The following is a 14,748-nucleotide window of genomic DNA, read 5'->3' on the forward strand; positions in this document are numbered from 1 at the left end:
GACAACTGACTGTCAACACCAGGATACTGTCCAACTACTACACCAGACTGAGACATCTGACTGTCAACACCAGGATACTCTTAAACTACTACACCAGACTGAGACAACTGACTGTCAACACCAGGATACTCTTAAACTACTACACCAGACTGAGACAACTGACTGTCAACACCAGGATACTGTCCAACTACTACACCAGACTGAGACAACTGACTGTCAACACCAGGATACTGTCCAACTACTACACCAGACTGAGACAACTGAATGTTAACACCAGGATACTGTCCAACTACTGCACCAGACTGAGACAACTGAATGTTAACACCAGGATACTGTCCAACTACTGCACCAGACTGAGACAACTGAATGTTAACACCAGGATACTGTCCAACTACTGCACCAGACTGAGACAACTGAATGTCAACACCAGGATACTGTCCAACTACCCCACCAGACTGAGACAATTGAATGTCAACACCAGAATACTGTCCAACTACTACACCAGACTGAGACAACTGACTGTCAACACCAGGATACCGTCCAACTACTACACCAGACTGAGACAACTGACTGTCAACACCAGGATACTGTCCAACTACTACACCAGACTGAGACAACTGACTGTCAACACCAGGATACTGTCCAACTACTACACCAGACTGAGACAACTGACTGTCAACACCAGGATACTGTCCAACTACTACACCAGACTGAGACAACTGACTGTCAACACCAGGATACTGTCCAACTACTACACCAGACTGAGACAACTGACTGTCAACACCAGGATACTGTCCAACTACTACACCAGACTGAGACAACTGACTGTCAACACCAGGATACTGTCCAACTACTACACCAGACTGAGACAACTGACTGTCAACACCAGGATACTGTCCAACTACTACACCAGACTGAGACAACTGACTGTCAACACCAGGATACTGTCCAACTACTACACCAGACTGAGACAACTGACTGTCAACACCAGGATACTGTCCAACTACTACACCAGACTGAGACAACTGACTGTCAACACCAGGATACTGTCCAACTACTACACCAGACTGAGACAACTGACTGTCAACACCAGGATACTGTCCAACTACTACACCAGACTGAGACAACTGACTGTCAACACCAGGATACTGTCCAACTACTACACCAGACTGAGACATCTGACTGTCAACACCAGGATACTCTTAAACTACTACACCAGACTGAGACAACTGACTGTCAACACCAGGATACTCTTAAACTACTACACCAGACTGAGACAACTGACTGTCAACACCAGGATACTGTCCAACTACTACACCAGACTGAGACAACTGACTGTCAACACCAGGATACTCTTAAACTACTACACCAGACTGAGACAACTGACTGTCAACACCAGGATACTGTCCAACTACTACACCAGACTGAGACAACTGACTGTCAACACCAGGATACTCTTAAACTACTACACCAGACTGAGACAACTGACTGTCAACACCAGGATACTGTCCAACTACTACACCAGACTGAGACAACTGACTGTCAACACCAGGATACTGTCCAACTACTACACCAGACTGAGACAACTGACTGTCAACACCAGGATACTCTTAAACTACTACACCAGACTGAGACAACTGAATGTTAACACCAGGATACTGTCCAACTACTACACCAGACTGAGACAACTGACTGTCAACACCAGGATACTCTTAAACTACTACACCAGACTGAGACAACTGACTGTCAACACCAGGATACTGTCCAACTACTACACCAGACTGAGACAACTGACTGTCAACACCAGGATACTGTCCAACTACTACACCAGACTGAGACAACTGACTGTCAACACCAGGATACTGTCCAACTACTACACCAGACTGAGACAACTGACTGTCAACACCAGGATACTGTCCAACTACTACACCAGACTGAGACAACTGACTGTCAACACCAGGATACTGTCCAACTACTACACCAGACAGAGACAACTGACTGTCAACACCAGGATACTGTCCAACTACTACACCAGACTGAGACAACTGACTGTCAACACCAGGATACTGTCCAACTACTACACCAGACTGAGACAACTGACTGTCAACACCAGGATACTGTCCAACTACTACACCAGACTGAGACAACTGACTGTCAACACCAGGATACTGTCCAACTACTACACCAGACTGAGATAACTGACTGTCAACACCAGGATACTGTCCAACTACTACACCAGACTGAGACAACTGACTGTCAACACCAGGATACTGTCCAACTACTACACCAGACTGAGACAACTGACTGTCAACACCAGGATACTGTCCAACTACTACACCAGACTGAGACAACTGACTGTCAACACCAGGATACTGTCCAACTACTACACCAGACTGAGACAACTGACTGTCAACACCAGGATACTGTCCAACTACTACACCAGACTGAGACAACTGACTGTCAACACCAGGATACTGTCCAACTACTACACCAGACTGAGACAACTGACTGTCAACACCAGGATACTGTCCAACTACTACACCAGACTGAGACAACTGACTGTCAACACCAGAATACTGTCCAACTACTACACCAGACTGAGACAACTGACTGTCAACACCAGAATACTGTCCAACTACTACACCAGACTGAGACAACTGACTGTCAACACCAGGATACTGTCCAACTACTACACCAGACTGAGACAACTGACTGTCAACACCAGGATACTGTCCAACTACTACACCGGCCATACAGCGTGCTGACCTTCTGTTTCCTGGTATGGGGGGCTGTCAGTGGCTGATAAGGGAATCCTCAGGCGTACTGTGAACCTCGGATCCAAGCTCTGCAGGCTGTAGTGCAGGGTGCTTCAGAGCCTCTATGATAAACAGGCACAAGGCCACAAGGCTCACAAGCAATCTTGCCCAATGTTTTGAGCTGCTGCCCCCCTGGAAGGAGATTAAGGGTCCCATTGTTCAGCAAGAACAGGAGCAGGGCAAGTTTAATTCCGTCAGTCATCGTGCTGCTGAGCAGTGGAACATAGGACAGATGCAGGTCCAATGCACGGTCAGACAGTAGGCAGCAGAGACTTTGAATATGTTAAAATGTTAAATGTGTAACTTGTGTAATAACTTTCCAACCTTAGGTGTGCTGTGCCCCAACCTATCCAGGTTATGGAAAACAGCTTATTTTTTCAATGCCTACCTGATTGGTCAAGTGAAGTAGTTTAGTGGTGTTAATATTCACCTGCGGCAGCACCTCTCCAGGCCTCTCCACTAAGCCATGTGCCTCCACACCTCTCAGGTCAGACCATAAGGTACAATTTAACTATTCAAATAGGGAAGCAGCAGTAGTCAATCAACCAGTCAGTCAGTCAGTCAGCCAGTCAGCCATTCAGTCAGTATCTTTGCCAGCCTGTCTCTATCATTGAGCCAGCCAGACCAGCTGAGTCACTGTGATTATTTGTGTCCGTGCTTGTGTGTGTGTGTGTGTGTGTGTGTGTGTGTGTGTGTGTGTGTGTGTGTGTGTGTGTGTGTGTGTGTGTGTGTGTGTGTGTGTGTGTGTGTGTGTGTGTGTGTGTGTGTGTGTGTGTGTGTGTGTGTGATCTGCGTGAATACTTTCCTCACACTTCCACTTTTTATGGTATTTTCTTCCTATTTATTGTGTGTAAACGCACCACCATGGTTATTGAACCAATGACGGGTATGTTAGTCTGGTTTCCACCGAAACTGTTTAGATATGCTGTCAGAAAAACACAATGCATGACAGTGATAGAATAGGTAAGTAAATAGATAATCAAAATGTCATTGTATGTGCAATTCTCTTGTCTAACCCAACCTCACTGTCTTGTCTAACCCCATCTCACCCTCTTGTCTAACCACACCTCTCTCTTCTCTAAACCCACCTCACCCTCTTGTCTAACCCCACCTCGCCCTCTTCTCTAAACCCACCTCACCCTCTTCTCTAACCGCACCTCACCCTCTTCTCCAAACCCACCTCACCTCTTCTCGAACCCCACCTCACCCTCTTCCCCAACCCCCTCTCACCCTCTTCTCTAACCCCACCTCACCCTCTTCTCTAACCCCACTTCACCCCCTTCTCTAACCCCACCTCACCCTCTTCTCTAACCCCACCTCACCCTCTTCTCTAACCCCACTTAAACCTCTTCTCTAACCCCACCTCACCCTCTTGTCTAACCCCACCTCACCCTCTTGTCTAACCCCACCTCACCCTCTTCTCTAAACCCACCTCACCCCCTTCTCTAACCCCACCTCACCCTCTTCTCTAACCCCACCTCACCCTCTTCTCTAACCCCACCTCACCCTCTTCTCTAACCCCACCTCACCCTCTTCTCTAACCCCACCTCACCCTATTGTCTAACCCCACCTCACCCTCTTCTCTAACCTCACCTCACCCTCTTCTCTAACCCCACCTCACCCTCTTCTCTAACCCCACCTCACCCTCTTGTCTAACCACACCTCTCTCTTCTCTAAACCCACCTCACCCTCTTGTCTAACGCCACCTCACCCTCTTCTCTAAACCCACCTCACCCTCTTCTCTAACCCCACCTCACCCTCTTCTCTAAACCCACCTCACCCTCTTCTCTAACCCCACCTCACCCTCTTCTCTAACCCCACCTCACCCTCTCTTCTAACCCCACCTCACCCTCTTCTCTAAACCCACCTCACTGTCTTGTCTAAACCCTACCTCATCCTCTACTCTAACCCCACTTCGACCTCTTCTCTAAACCCACCTCACTGTCTTGTCTAACCACACCTCTCTCTTCTCTAAACCCCACCTCACCCTCTTGTCTAACCCCACCTCACCCTCTTCTCTAAACCCCACCTCACCCTCTTCTCTAACCCTACCTCACCCTCTTTTGTAAACCCACCTCACCCTCTTCTCTAACCCCATCTCACCCTCTTCTCTAACCCACCTCACCCTCATCTCTAACCCTACCTCTCTCTTGTCTAGCCCCACCTCACCCTCTTCACACAATGATGTGATGACAAAATCACATTTATATACCATAATCAGTACATTACTTACATGAATTATACATTCATTCAGTTCCTACTGATCTAAAGTACATCATTTAACATTTAACTTAACAGCACTTAAATACATCAGGTTGTATGAACTTGACCAGCTCATACCACTATGTCATAAAAACGGTATTTGCCTGAAATGTCACATGCTGAAATTTAATGTGAATGTCTTCTCTCTGTCACTCATGGGTGAAACTGAAACTCTGGGAAAGAGTTTACTTGGCCGCTCTGCAGCCTTTCCTGCTATGACTGTTGTTTACTCTGAATGGTAGATCCTTCCTGCCAAGTCTTTACCTCACTCAGAAATACACACACACCACACACACACACACACACACACACACACACACACACACACACACACACACACACACACACACACACACACACACACACACACACACACACACACACACACACACACACACAGTCTTGTGCAGCTAACCTTGTGGGGACATACAATTCAGTCCCATTCAATATTCTATTTTCCCTAACACCTAACCCTAAACCTAAACCTAACCCTAACCTGTACCCCAACCCTAACCTTAACCAGAAAACCTAACCTTAACCCTAGCTCCTAAGGCTAACCCTAAAACTAACCCTAGCTCCGATCCCTAACACTAAACCTAATTCTAACCCTACCACTAATTCTTACCTTAACACTAAACCTCTTATAAATAACTTTTGACCTTGTGGGGTCCAAGAAAATGTACCCAGTTGGTCAAATGTTAGTTGCTTGTACAAGTATAGCTCAACACACGCACGCACGCACGCACGCACTCACTGACATGTTGAAATACTTCCTATTCATTTGAGCTATTTTATTATTGGGGAACATTAAAGCGTTATATATTCAATTTCAAAATAATGCAAAAAACATATTTTACTGAACAGAGTAAAACACTTGTATTATATAACCTGTTTTGTATGAATCATCAAACTGTAAACACAATATTTCCAGGCAAACAGAGGTCAATCATTTAGATTACAGGAGTTACACGTCTCATGGAAAGGTTATTCATTTCAAAAGATCCCAGATTGGCTGTCGGTAAATAGATGACATATTGCAACAACAAAAACAGATATGATATCAAAGTCCAAACTTCATCTGAGTAGTTTTTTTATACAGGTTCACTCTGTGTTGAGAAGATTTGCTATAACGTTTTATATGACCATGAAGTCTCCTTCCTCCGCTACTCTCAAACATCACAATGTCACTGCTGTCAATGCTCTTTGTATTCTGTAGTTTACTGCTACTGTGCCACCTTGTTGGCCTGACTGTTTGGTTGCCCTAGCAACCCTGCACAGTCTATTTTTGTTGTTTACGTATCTTATAAAATATATGTATATATTGTCCTAGACTTACTGTACATATCGTGCATTGTTGAAACGTCTGTTGAACGGATTGGACTCTGATGCATAACCAATTTCCCCTTTCTCTTCCTCCCTCTATGGTTTTTAGACAACAGTTCAAATGCAATACCAGCTGTGAGCCGTCCTACCTCTTCTTCTGACAACAGTACAAAACCTAAAACTTTTGTTTGACATATTTCACATAACATTTGGAAACACACACATATGGAGTGATTCAAACCATTCAAAATAAGAATAGCACACTAAAACAGTTCCCAAAAAATTATGTAAACATTTAGTTCAGCTTTTGGCAGTGGTGGAAAATGTACCTAATTGTCATACTTGAGTAAAAGTAAAGATACCTTAATAGAAAATGACTGAAGTAAAAGTGAAAGTCACCCAGTAAAATACTACTTGAGGAAAAGTCTAAAAGTATTTGGTTTAAAATATTCTTATGTATCAAAAGTAAAAGTAAAAGCATAAATAATTTCAAATTCCTTTATAAAGCATAAATATTAAGCAAACCAGATGGAACAATTGTTCGTGTTTTTTTAAATTTGCGGATAGCCGGGGGCATATCCAACACTCAGACATCATTCAGAAACAAAGCCTTTTTGTTAAGTGAGTCGCCAGATCAGAAGCAGTAGAGATGTCCAGGGATATTCTCTTGATAAGTGCCTGAATGGGACCTTTTCTGTCCTGCTAAGCATTCAAAATGAGTACTTTTGGGTGTCAGGGACAATGTATGGAGTAAAAAGTACATCATTTTTTTTAGGAATGTAGTGAAGTAAAAGTAAAAGTTCTCAAAAATATAAATAGTAAAGTTAAGTACAGATACCCCAAAAAACGTCTTAAGTAGTACTTTAAAGTATTTTTTATTTAATTACACCGCTGGCTTTAGGTCAAGTTGGTTGTGGTCTAGCAAGCCGTGACTTTTTTTAAATCACATTATCTATTATTTAATCACCTGTATTGACAAGATACAGTATATTGCAAGTCTACAATAGCTCTAGTTAATAAGAGCATTGTGGCCTATAGTAGTGCTCAGTTATGATGAGTATTTAGTATTTTATTAAGATCCCCATAGCTCTGGCTGAAGCAGCTACTCTTCCTGAAGTCCACACAAAACATGACATAATACAGAACATCAATAGACAAGAACAGCTCATGGACAGAACAACACTTAAAATAAACAATAGAGCCCCTGACAACTGAGTCCCTGACAACTGAGTCCCTGACAACTGAGTCCCTGACAACTGAGTCCCTGACAACTGAGTCCCTGACAACTGAAAGTAAACCAGACAGTATAAAACAACAAACAATTTTGTTTTGATTAGTGTATAAGGGCTTTTTTTTTTGGTCTCAGAGGAATAAGAGTAAACTTGATTCAGAGTTCTGGTCACCTCAAACCGTCCTAAGCTCAAGACATCTCCCTTTCCATGAAGGGAAGAAGGAGTTAAAGAATTTGCCCATTCTCCTGGTATATTTAAACAAACATTTGAAACAATCCCTTATATTCTAACATAAGAATCCCACAAATACCAACCCCCCGCCGCCCCTTTCTCACACGTAGTCTCTCCTGTTGTAGGAGCTGGGGGCTGCAGACCGTGGAGTTGCAGAATACACCATCCGGCTCTGGGGTGGGATTGAGTACCTCGTAATGGGTTTGTCCTCCTGGGGAGGGCAGCTGCAGCAGAGGATAGCCCCCCCCACCAGCAGCAGCGCGGCTGCGGCCCAGCCCAGGTACAGCGCCGCCCCGATCTCCATCTTCTGTGCTGAGGGGATGATGGGGTTGTAGAACTGCTGGATGATGGTGTGAGCCGACCAGGACACAGGCACCATCTGGGTCAGCGAAGCCAGGATAAAGGCCACTCCGGCAGACACCATCACCTTGGCCTTCACCCCCTCCTCCTCGATGCAGTTGGTGCACTTAGCCCCAATGGTAGCCACGAGGAGAGCTATGACCCCCAGGATGATGGTGACCACGGTGAGAGCCCTGGCGGCCTGCAGGTCCTGGGGCAAGGCCAGCATGGAGTCATAGACCTTACACTGCATCTGTCCCGTGCTCTGGAACACACAGCTCATCCATAACCCTTCCCAGTAGACCTGGGCTGTGATGATGTTGGCTCCGATGAAAGCTGTGACCCTCCACATGGGCAGAGCACAGCTCACTATGCTCAGTATCCAGCCCAGCACTGACAGGATCACACCCACTAGCTCCAGAGCAAACGACGCCATCGCACCACACTACTGGCTTAGTCCCACTGAGGATTAGGGTGGCACTCCTCTTTCTCTCACTTGCCTTTGTTCTCAGTCACTCACTCCACAGACGTCTTGATCACTTTCCTTACTCTTCTCTCAGACCCTCACTTTTCAGCTGTGACTCTTTCACTCCTTTCTCAGTCTCTTTATTTTGCTCTTTATTTCACTATCTCAGACTCTCACTCCCTCACTCATTATTTCCTTCTTTTTCTTGGTCTTATGTATCTCCAACTTCTTCCTTTTATATCTCCCTCACTCGTCTTGGTTGTAACTATTTCTCACATTCTTTCACCCCTCACACACTCTCTTCTTCTCTCCTGCCTTCAGTTCTTTTCTCTCCTTCTCTTCTTCTCTCCTCTTACTCTCTCCTTCTTTTCTCCTTCAGTCCTGTAGCAGATCACCTCTCCCTTGTCTACGTATCCAGGAATCGAAGCTTCTCACAGTGCGTTCTCTGTGTGTGTATCTCTGTGTGCATTTTCTTAGGTACAGATATCCCGTTTTCTCTGCCGTTGAGATGTTGTTCACTCTTATCTTTATATATTTTATTGCAGCATGGTCAGACCCATTGAAGCCATGACATCATACGCCAGGGCCAGCCAATCAGGTGTGGACTCGACACCGGCCATGTTTACAGCGAGGGTGTGTGTGTGTGTGTGTGTGCGTGTGTGTGTGTGTGTGTGTGTGTGTGTGTGTGTGTGTGTGTGTGGGTTTCCTCATAAAAGGGAGTAGTATTTATGGGTTAGCCTTTAGCCCATAGTAGCACTGTCCTCTGTAGTTTTTATTGGTGTTAATGGGTAATAAGTAGCAGAGGCAGGGCTTGTTATGTGGTTGATAGGTAACCTGCTGGAAGGGAGGCAGGTCTTGTTATGTGGTTGACAGGTAACCTGCTGGAAGGGAGGCAGGTCTTGTCATGTGGTTGACAGGTAACCTGCTGGAAGGGAGGCAGGTCTTGTTATGTGGTTGATAGGTAACCTGCTGGAAGGGAGGCAGGTCTTGTTATGTGGTTGACAGGTAACCTGCTGGAAGGGTGGCAGGTCTTGTTATGTGGTTGATAGGTAACCTGATAGAAGGTAGGCAGGGCTTGTTATGTGGTTGACAGGTAACCTGATGGGAGGCAGGTCTTGTTATGTGGTTGATAGGTAACCTGCTAGAAGGGAGGCAGGTCTTGTTATGTGGTTGACAGGTAACCTGATGGAAGAGAGGCAGGTCTTGTTATGTGGTTGACAGGTAACCTGATGGAAGAGAGGCAGGTCTTGTTATGTGGTTGACATGTAACCAAATGGAAGAGAGGCAGGTCTTGTTATGTGGTTGATGGGTAACCTGATAGAATGGAGGCATGTGGTTGTAATGTGGTTGACAGGTAACCTGATAGAATGGAGGCATGTGGTTGTAATGTGGTTGACAGGTAACCTGATAGAATGGAGGCATGTGGTTGTAATGTGGTTGACAGGTAACCTGATAGAATGGAGGCATGTGGTTGTAATGTGGTTGACAGGTAACCTGATAGAATGGAGGCATGTGGTTGTAATGTGGTTGGTAGGTAACCTGATAGAATGGAGGCATGTGGTTGTAATGTGGTTGACAGGTAACCTGATGGAATGGAGGCATGTGGTTGTAATGTGGTTGACAGGTAACCTGAGAGAATGGAGGCATGTGGTTGTTATGTGGTTGACAGGTAACCTGATAGAATGGAGGCATGTGGTTGTAATGTGGTTGACAGGTAACCTGAGAGAATGGAGGCATGTGGTTGTTATGTGGTTGACAGGTAACCTGATAGAATGGAGGCATGTGGTTGTTATGTGGTTGACAGGTAACCTGATAGAATGGAGGCATGTGGTTGTAATGTGGTTGACAGGTAACCTGATAGAATGGAGGCATGTGGTTGTAATGTGGTTGACAGGTAACCTGATAGAATGGAGGCATGTGGTTGTTATGTGGTTGATGGGTAACCTGATAGAATGGAGGCATGTGGTTGTAATGTGGTTGACAGGTAACCTGATAGAATGGAGGCATGTGGTTGTAATGTGGTTGACAGGTAACCTGATAGAATGTTTAGTCACTCATTCAGAATGGTTAAAGGTTAAAGGGTTATTAAGGTTTGGGGTATGGTTAAAAACAGTGTCCATGATTGGGATTAAACGTGCAACCTTCTGATCCAGAGTTATGGGATTACCCACATCTACCACCCCCGTGCACAACGCCCTAGGAAAACCCAAACCTACTTGATGGTTATAGCGCTCACTGTTGCCACTAGTGGCCGGTTTTTAATCAATCAATTATATTTATAAAGCCCTTTTTACATCAGCAGATGTGACAAAGTGCTATACAGAAACCCTGCCTAAAACCCCAAACAGCAAGCAATGCAGATGTAGAAGCAACCTTCTGATCCAGTTTTGGGATTTGAAGGCATTTCCCCACGCCTCCAGGTGGTAAGGGAAGGTAACATCACATCCGCCACACTGTTCCTCAACACAGGGGCCCCTCAGGGGCACGTGCTCAGTCCCCTCCTGTACTCCCTGTTCACTCATGACTGCACGACCAGGCACGACTCCAACACCATCATTAAGTTTGCCGATTGTGGACTACAGGAATAGGAGGACCGAGTACGCCCCCATTCTCATTGACGTGGCTGTAGTGGAGCAGGTTCAGAACTTCAAGTTCCTTGGTGTCCACATCACCAAAAAACTAACATGGTCCAAAGACACCAAGACAGTCTTGAAGTGGGCACGACAAAACCTATTCCCCCTCAGGAGACTGAAAATATTTGTCATGGGTCCTCAGATCATCAAAAGACTCTACAGCTGCACCATCGAGAGAATCCTGACTGGATGCATCACTGCCTGGTATGGCAATTGCTCGGTATGGCAACTGCTGGTATGGCAACTGCAAGGCACTACAGAGGGTAGTGCGTACAGCCCAGTACATCACTGGGGCCAAGATTCCTGCCATCCAGGACCTCTATTCCAGGCGGTGTCAGAGGAAGGCCCTAAAAAAAGACTCCAGCCACCATAGTCATAGGCTGTTCTCTCTACTACCGCACGGCAAGCGGTACCGGAGCGCCAAGTCTAGGTGCAAGAGGCTTCTAAACAGCTTCTTCCCCCAAGCCATAGGACTCCTGAACATCTAATCAAATGGCTACCCAGACTATTTGCATTGCCCCCCCTTTTACGCCGCTGCTACTCTCTGTTATTATCTTATAACTCTAACTACATGTACATATTACCTCAAATACCTCGACTAACCGGTGCCCCCCACACTGACTCTGTACCGGTAAACCCCTATATATAGTCTCACTATTGTTATTTTATTGCTCCTCTTTAATCACTTGTTACTTTTATTTCTTATTCTTATTCATTTTTTAACAGCATTGCAGGTTAGGGGCTTGTATTAAGCAATTCACTATAAGGTCTACTACACCTGTTGTATTCGGCGCTTGTGACTAATAACATTTGATTTGATTTGAAATAGCACCCTATTAGTGAACTGATTTTGTTGAACGGCAGCCTTCCCTCTCTTCACGAGCAGAGGGGGTGAAACAGGGATCGGACCAACACGCAGCGTAGCCAGTGCTCAACATATTTAATAAGACGAACTGTGAACACTTACAACACTACAAAACAACAAAATGTGGCAAACCGAAACAGCCCTATCTGGTGCAGACAAAACACAGAGACAGAAAACAACCACCCACAAAAACCCAACACAAAACAAGCCACCTATATATGATTCTCAATCAGGGACAACGATTGACAGCTGCCTCTGATTGAGAACCATATTAGGCTGAACATAGAAACAGACAAAATAGACACACAACATAGAATTCCCACCCAGCTCACGTCCTGACCAACACTAAACAAGCAAAACACATAAGAACTATGGTCAGGACGTGACATTTTGAACAGTGCCCTATGGGAATAAGGTGTGATTTAGGACACAACCATAATGCTGGCCAAATGATAGTGCCTGCAGCCACACCCACATTAATCTGTGCATGCAGGGCAAGCAATGTTTACAGGCCGAGATATGAAACTTCTTATTTTATTACAGTCCATAAAAATAAGCTTTCGCAACTTCTAAATATAAATAAAAAGGATTGACCCGAAACATATTTTACTAGGTCATAATGCATGTGTTTATGGCGAATGGGTAACACAAAATGTGTCACGAGTTTTATGATTTTTCTGGTTACGAATGAGGGACATGGGTCACATGAACAGGCTACATGTTTGACGACAATAATAATATTTACAGGAATATTGTGTCATCGCATGTTTGGCATAATCTCACACTTAACCTACAGTAGCTTTAGCCTGAGCATCAGTCTGTATGTGCTTTCATTATACCAACTCTTTGTCACTCATTGTCAGGCCAAATGTTTGTCTTGACGCACAAACAGATGTGGGACCAGCCTACATAACTCTCTCTCTGCCTGTCCTATAGGACCACGAGGCAGACGTGGGACCAGCCTACATAACTCTCTGTCTGCCTGTCCTATAGGACCATGAGGCAGACGTGGGACCAGCCTACATAACTCTCTGTCTGCCTGTCCTATAGGACCACGAGGCAGACGTGGGACCAGCCTACATAACTCTCTGTCTGCCTGTCCTATAGGACCATGAGGCAGACGTGGGACCAGCCTACATAACTCTCTGTCTGCCTGTCCTATAGGACCATGAGGCAAACGTGGGACCAGCCTACATAACCTTCTGTCTGCCTGTCCTATAGGACCATGAGGCAGACGTGGGACCAGCCTACATAACTCTCTGTCTGCCTGTCCTATAGGACCATGAGGCAGACGTGGGACCAGCCTACATAACTCTCTGTCTGCCTGTCCTATAGGACCATGAGGCAGACGTGGGACCAGCCTACATAACTCTCTGTCTGCCTGTCCTATAGGACCATGAGGCAGCTTGTTTTAAAGAGGCCAAATACCCCAAAATTGTTACATCTGCTCCTGCCACGCCCTCTACTTCTCATCCTGTGTCTCCCTAACCTGCCACCACTCCCCCAGTGCTTTCTCCCTCTTCCTCTCTCTGTGTGTGTGTGTGTGTGATTGTGTGGACGGAGACAGGTGTGCTGGAGGCACAGCAGATCCCCACCAGCTGCAACCTGATCAAGACCTCTACAAATACTCAGCCCTGCCACTTCATTGGACTAGTAACCGAAAGGTTGCAAGATCGAATCCCCGAGCTGACAGGGTAAACAAATCTGTCGTTCTGCCCCTGAACAAGGCAGTTAACCCACTGTTCCTAGGCCGTCATTGAAAATAAGAATTTGTCCTTAACTGACTTGCCTAGTTAAATAAAGGTAAAATAAAAAAACAAAAAAAACTTCCACGCTGCCAGATTGTAACCTCTGCTCAGTCAGTCTGCGTTTTTAGCCGTTTGTTCCTGCTTAGATCCTGTTTTCGTGTTATGCCTGTTTTCCCTTGCCTGATGCTGATGCTGTTTTCCCTTGCCTGATGCTGATGCTGTTTTCCCTTGCCTGATGCTGTTTTCCTCTCCTCTACAGTTCTGCCCGCTCTGACTTTGGCCCCTGTCTCCAGTCCCACGTCTTGTCAGTCCTGCTACTCTGTCCTGGACTCCCCACTCCACTGCGTCCTTGGATTCCTCTCTGGACCTGCTTACCCAGTCCCAACTCCCCTCGCTCCAGTCTCAGCCTCCACTCCAGGCTTCCTGAAACTAGCCCGAGCTTCCCCTGGCCTGCACCCTATCTTCTCCCCGTGTTTTAATAAATACCATGGTTACCACATCCCAGTCTCCTCGTCTGAGTTTGCTCTTGGGTTCACCTGTTCCGCTCTGCATTACAAAAATGTCTGTTTGTAGAAAGTGACAAGGACATCAGTGACTTAGTTAACATTTTAGATTATCTCATTGGTCAACTTCCGTTCCTCCTGCAGGGAGTTTTCTGTTGCCTTTCGTTTTGTATTGCCCGCGGGTGGGTGGAGAATTAACTTTGGAACTAATGTCAAACTCTGCTCACCCGCAGCACCGGGCAATGCAAAACGAACAGCCACAGAAATCTCCCTGCAGGAGGAACGGAAGTCGACCAATGAGAGAATCGAAACGAATGAGCTGACTGAAAC

General features: G+C 45.7%; 1 protein-coding gene across 1 annotated transcript; it reads right to left on the bottom strand.

Annotated features, from left to right (window-relative positions):
• Positions 1–7,257: 7,257 nt before the first annotated feature.
• LOC120021901 (claudin-4-like) lies at positions 7,258–9,254 on the bottom strand. The gene has a single exon (XM_038965741.1). It carries the CDS (start codon positions 8,637–8,639, stop codon positions 7,965–7,967), a length of 675 nt encoding a protein of 224 aa, XP_038821669.1. The 5' UTR covers positions 8,640–9,254; the 3' UTR covers positions 7,258–7,964.
• Positions 9,255–14,748: the final 5,494 nt, after the last annotated feature.

This window comes from Salvelinus namaycush, chromosome 26 (assembly GCF_016432855.1).
Source record: "Salvelinus namaycush isolate Seneca chromosome 26, SaNama_1.0, whole genome shotgun sequence".
NCBI lineage: Eukaryota > Metazoa > Chordata > Actinopteri > Salmoniformes > Salmonidae > Salvelinus > Salvelinus namaycush.

Coding starts and splice junctions, on each gene's coding strand:
- LOC120021901 (XM_038965741.1), bottom strand. CDS start 8,639: ATGGCGTCGTTTGCTCTGGAGCTAGTGGGTGTGATCCTGTCAGTGCTG.